The 6129-nt window shown below is 46.2% G+C and overlaps 1 protein-coding gene across 1 annotated transcript in view; it reads left to right on the top strand.

The window, feature by feature from the left end:
• The window catches only part of PFKM (phosphofructokinase, muscle), a 25537-nt gene that overhangs the window by 9519 nt on the left and 9889 nt on the right, over positions 1–6129 (top strand). Inside the window, exons 3-9 of the mRNA XM_008587895.1 lie at positions 1068–1141; positions 2196–2273; positions 3706–3895; positions 4135–4300; positions 5061–5105; positions 5520–5628; positions 5742–5837. Of these exons, the coding sequence (XP_008586117.1) occupies positions 1068–1141; positions 2196–2273; positions 3706–3895; positions 4135–4300; positions 5061–5105; positions 5520–5628; positions 5742–5837 (758 nt within the window). The remainder of the gene's footprint in view (positions 1–1067; positions 1142–2195; positions 2274–3705; positions 3896–4134; positions 4301–5060; positions 5106–5519; positions 5629–5741; positions 5838–6129) is intronic.

Genomic DNA, 6129 nt, shown 5'->3' with positions numbered 1-6129 from the left:
AGTCCTTTATCTTTGTATTCCCAGATTCTATTTTGTTCATTGCTGAATCCCCAGTGCCTTGCACAGTGCCAGGAACATGATAGGTGTTCTGTTAATATTTGTTTAAGTGAGTGAATGGACCTTCAGTTTGATTTGGAGCTAGTAGCCATGTAATACCAATGTCTGTCAGCCTGCAAAAAATAAAAATAAAGACATTATGATTTTTTAAATTCCATTTCATTCCAGACAGCTTTGGATTATTCAATAGTTTGTGATGGTTTTTAGTCTGGTGCTGCTGATTTTTCCAATTACTGGCTTTCCTAGTGCTTACTGGTATATGACATTTCTCCAGGCAGGGTTAAGGACCATGTGAATTCATGTTAGACTGAACCAAAAGTATGTACTGGGATATCTGAGAGCATGGCTAAAATGCTTCACAAGAAGTTGATCCATCATGGCTCTAAAATTCCTTGAGCATTACTATGAGCCCCTCCTCACATGACAAAGTAGGATAGGAGTGTCTTCCATCTCTCACCAGTAGAGCCATGCTTAGCACAAAATCAGTAACATTGTTCNTGGTGTTGACTCTATTTTAGGCATTTTAGGAATAGGATTCAAATCTGAACTTTCGAAGAGTGCTAGTTCTGTGACCTTGACCTCTTTGAACTTCAGCTTCCAAATCTATAAAATGGAGGTAACTCCAGAATTGTGGCTAGGATTAAATGAGATGGTGTTTGACAAGCTGTTAGCATTATCTAACCCAGAATATGCATTCAAGAAAATGCTTGCTTGTTGCTTTTGTTGTTATTATTCCCCAGATTGTCCCAGCAAGGAAAAGTCTTGGGAAAGGCAGGATTTGTTTGGGAGAGGGTGGGTAGTGAGTTGGGGTATCCAGAGCTTCATTAACATTGAATTCAGTAATTGGGAATGGGGAGGCCAGAAGACTTGGATGAGAGGAGGTTTCTAGATTCAGAGAAAAGCCTAAGAAAAGGACTGACTCATATCTTTAGTCAAATATAACTTCTGGATTCCAGGGCTGCTTTTCTTAGGAGTAACCTCTCCCTGATGTCTTCCTTCCCTTCTTGCAGGTATGAATGCTGCTGTCAGGGCTGTGGTTCGAGTTGGTATCTTTACTGGTGCCCGTGTCTTCTTTGTCCATGAGGTTGGTTCTCTACTTCTTTCTCCTTCATTCTTTCTCTCTTCTCTGCCCCATCTGCCTCCCACACTCTTCCCACTTTCTCTTTCCTTACCTCCCAGGTACATTGCTGTTTGCTCTGCCTTGGCTCTCTATCTCCATGAGTCACACCTTCTCACTCTTGGTTTTAATAATGATGCTGGGACCCAGGGTTCTGCAAAGTGGGTCCTCATGTTGCCTCTTCAATTTAAAAGAAGAAGTAACTCTCAGTCTTCCTTCCACCTCCCGCAAAACAGAGAGAGAAACTGAACTAAGTAGTGTTTACAAAAAATTTAGTATATCCAGGGGTAGAGCCCCAGGAGAGAAGATTCTCACTATATGTCTGTAGTTGGCCTAACTTTCTGAGGTTCTGACTTCTCTTTGGCTCCCTTCTCTTGGTTCCCTTTCATGCTTTGCCCACTCTTCTTTCTGTCAGGTCTATCTGCCCTTCCTCCCTCAAATTTTATAGTTCCCTATCAAGTCACATTTCTTTCCTTCTCTCTCTCTCTAACATCCCCTTCTCCTTTTCCTCTGTTGTCATCCAAACCATCTGTTACCTAGTCCCCTGGAAAGCAGTTTGGAGGAAATAGGATGAGCCAAAAATAAGAGGAATTAAAATGAAGTATCGAGGGCTGGCCCGGTGGCGCACTCGGTAGAGTGCTGCGCTTGGGAGCGCGGTGGTGCTCCTGCTGAGGGTTCGGATCCCATATAGAGACCAGTCCGCTCACTGGTTGAGCGCGGTGCAGGCGCGACACTGAGGGTTGCGATCCCGTTACCAGTCACGAAAAAAGACAAAAAGGAAAAAAAAAAATGAAGTATCAAAAAGGATATCCTGATGTTTCAAGAATGGGAGAAACTAGAATAGGGTTGACATCTCCTTCCTTGGGCTGTGTTGATATGATAGTCTCATGAGCATCCTAGAATCACTAATGGGACGAGGTGACTTGACCCTCAGAGAATCTCTTCTCAGAGATCCTGTCTTGATCCTGAGAATTTAGGGAGGAGCCCAGCAGAGTCTGAATGGGTATAATGTGCCTCACAGGGTTATCAAGGCCTGGTGGATGGTGGAGATCACATCAAGGAAGCCACCTGGGAGAGCGTTTCGATGATGCTTCAGCTGGTATGTTCCAGAAGACTCCTGCCCCTTATTTGTCCTGTCCTTATTTCATCCCACTCTGGTTTGGACTCATAGTCTCCCAAATTCCCTGCCATGTGGTTTGATGTGAAGGGATTCAGTGACAAGAGAGGGGTTATATTTGCCCTTTACTGTTTGCATTTGAAAACATCACCCTGGATTCCTGAGGCAGGGATGTGGGTGGGTGGAGTGATAACAGAACGGTTTGCTCTTTATAGAAAGGTCATAGGCAAGACTTTGGGAACTGGCACATAAACAGGTCCTACTCTAGGGTCATGGGGAAGGTCCAGCCCTGAAAATAACCTTACTGGAGGACTGGAGCCAGAGCCAGAAGCAGAGCTGAAATCTGCCAATCCTCATGTGATGGAGATGAGGTGACCTGAAACCAGACCGTTTAAGGGAGGAAGGAACTGAGACAGCCTTTCAGAGTCTCAAAAAAACACCCTAAGAGCGTCCTAGTCATATCCATAGCCCTTTATGCTACTTAGTCCATGTGATTCTAGGATTCTTCTATATGTATCTACTGCGGGCTGGCCCAGTAGAAATATAACCATTTGCTGATTTACTGAAAAATTTACAAATCATATTCATATCCTTGTTCTTCACTTCAATCCCCTCAAAACCTGCGGGAAGAAATTTAATGTGCAGTGCCTAATGGAGGATCTACACAGGCCTGCCGTAAAGTGGTCTGAGCATTAGCCAGAATTCTCCACCAATACCCCAAAGTCGTGGATGTCCAGGATCCTATATGATTTGTGAAAACCCTAAGTATACTTACCTCTCTCAGGGCTGTCTATACGACCTTGGGAATTTAAGGCTTTCTACACCCACAGCTAATTTTCCTGTGAATATCTGGGTATTGTGGCTCCTGCTACTAGCATCATAGGAGGTGAGGGGAAAGGATTGCAGTGACTGGGTACAGTTAGAAATCTCATGGGTTAGAAAGGAAAAAATACTACCAGGCACATTGGGATGAACTCGTAGTAATAGTTTGGACACAATCTATGTCAGGTCACTAGGGAGAATTTCCAAAGACTGAAGTCACTGCTACTTCTTTGCTTCTAAGGTGTGAAAGATGGACATTATTCCAGAAGCCAACAGACATGTTGTCTTCTTCCTTTGGCCTTGTTGTCTTTGACGATAGTCACTTTGATGATAAAGCCTTCAATGAAATGGGTTGATCTTAGCAGTCTTCTAAGATGTGTGACAGAATATGAGAATGGCCCTATGATGTCTGAGCCAGCATCATTTCTCTTTCCTTGGAGGGGATAAATGGCTCTTAAGGATGTCAGGGAACTTCCTAGGTAGTCACATGGTTATGTCAGCCCATCACAGTGTTGAAATAGAGGAAATCTTGCTACGTTAAGCCCGAATTTGACTGTCATATGGGGAGCTGACTTCTACTTCTTCCCAAAAGGGAGGCACGGTGATTGGAAGTGCCCGGTGCAAGGACTTTCGGGACCGAGAGGGACGACTCCGAGCTGCCCACAACCTGGTGAAACGTGGGATTACCAATCTGTGTGTCATTGGGGGTGATGGCAGCCTCACTGGGGCTGACACCTTCCGTTCTGAGTGGAGTGACTTGTTGAGTGACCTCCAGAAAGCGGGTGAGACATTGTTCATGTCAGTACTGCTTGTTTGTGTGAGCATGCATACACACACACACACACACACACCCCTCTTACCTTCCAAAAATGTTACCCAGACACAAACAGACAGCCTGTGCCCTCCTTTTTCCACTATTGCTTATAATTGCTATTGCCTATAGTTTCTTCTCTCTCTAGAAATCTCTTTAGGCATGCTAGGTACCTCACCCAGTGGCTCCTGGTTTGCTCCCTATTGTTAGGTAAGATCACAGCTGAGGAGGCTACAAAGTCCAGCTACCTAAACATTGTGGGCCTGGTTGGCTCAATTGACAATGACTTCTGTGGCACTGATATGACCATTGGCACTGACTCAGCCCTGCACCGGATCATAGAGATTGTAGATGCCATCACCACCACTGCCCAGAGGTAAGGGGGATTGGGAGGTAGGCAGCATGGGAGGGTGGCAGCTGGGATAGGCTAAAGGGCTAGAGGCTAGAGAAGATTAAAGTGTTTGAGCAATGGCAACTATAACGACCGGTTGTCTGGGGCTAGACCACTATTTTTAACTAAGAATTATCCCTAGAGCAATGAAATCGCACAGCTACTTAAATGCTCTAAGATTTTCCTTTTGCCACTGTCCAGCCCACTGTCCAAACATATAGCTCTGAGGTCTTTAATACCTATGGGGTCTCCTAAATGCTTAGTATCCAGACAGACAAATCCAGGGAGTCCAAAACCTGACCTATTGTTTCCAGCCGTATCATAGAGATTGTAGATGCCATGTCCACCACTGCTCAGAGATAAAGGGGTTGGGAGGAGGCAATGTAGGAGGATGGAAGGATAGAAGGGTAGCAGTTTGCCCCAGGGTAATCCTAAAGGATTCCAGTTTCACCTAGTCTTCACTTCTTTTCCCTTTTTTTCCCTTCCCTTTCCTGACCCCATTCCTCCCTGGAGCAGAGCCTCTGTACCGACACCTTCAACTACTGTGTTTTCTCAGGCACAGGAAGGATGCCTTGTAGCTAAAGTGTTTCCCCTAGGTCTTCCTGGTCTCTTAGGAAACCTGCTGGAAAGCCTAGCCACATAAATGCATCTCCTAGGGAAGTTAATTGGCCTACGTGTGGGTGGAGGATTGATCCCAGCCATAGGGACACTTGGACTGTGTAAGTCCTATGTTTGTTTCTTGCAGCCACCAGAGGACATTTGTGTTAGAAGTGATGGGCCGCCACTGTGGGTAAGATCCCCATTCTGACCCATTTATTCTGTAGACCCAGCAATAGCCCTGCCCTCTTCCCCAGAGAGTCTAGTGAGATCTCTCAGTGGTAGCAGATCTGGAGGTGTGCATGTTCCTCATGGTGTGGTCCCCTTTCCCTGCCTCCACTTGCCTCCCTCGTGCACCTACATGAGTATGTGTGTACATGCTCAGGCACACGCAGTGTGAAAGAATGGACAGTGATCTGAGATTGGAAGCCACTGTGGCAGGTGAGCACAAATAGATGGTGCTCTTCAGGGACAGAACTTCATTGAGAAGCCCTTGCACTTACCCTCACTCCAAGAATGACATGGAGGGATCTCTGGGGACTGGGAGAGCTTGTAGTGTATGTGTGGAGTGTAGCTCTTAGCATGATGCTTCTGGCTCTCATCTCAGATACCTGGCCCTTGTCACCTCTCTTTCCTGTGGGGCCGACTGGGTTTTTATTCCTGAATGTCCCCCAGATGATGACTGGGAGGAACACCTTTGTCGCCGGCTCAGTGAGGTACTGGCACTTCATTTTGCCCTTTAAAAAACCCCTCTCCCTATTCCACTGACGATCCATTTCCCATCCATCAGTTTCGTTCCACTGACCATTTTGCCTTTGTTCTTGACCAGACAAGGACCCGTGGTTCTCGTCTCAACATCATCATTGTGGCTGAGGGTGCTATAGACAAGAATGGGAAACCAATCACCTCCGAGGACATCAAGAATGTTAGTATGAATGGAACCAGAGAGGTCTAGACACCCAGCCCATTCCCTAGTGGTGTCTGAGTCTCCTGACGTTGCGTGTCCCCTTGGTCTTTCTGCACATCTCTCCGCAGGTCCCTGCCTCCTGTTCCCTCCCTCCCGCCAGTAACCATTATAAGATAAGAGGCTAAGCTATCCTCAGTTTACCTCAGCCTCTGCTTGTTTTCTCCCCTTGACTCTGCATAACTCTCTCTGTGTCCCTCTCTTTGTCCTTTCAGCTGGTGGTAAAGCGTCTGGGATATGACACCCGGGTCAC

This window comes from Galeopterus variegatus, unplaced genomic scaffold, assembly GCF_000696425.1.
Source record: "Galeopterus variegatus unplaced genomic scaffold, G_variegatus-3.0.2 Scaffold4580, whole genome shotgun sequence".
NCBI classification, from domain to species: domain Eukaryota; kingdom Metazoa; phylum Chordata; class Mammalia; order Dermoptera; family Cynocephalidae; genus Galeopterus; species Galeopterus variegatus.
The sequence above is the reverse complement of the archived record's forward strand: the minus strand, read 5'-3'. Positions and strand labels throughout refer to the sequence as shown.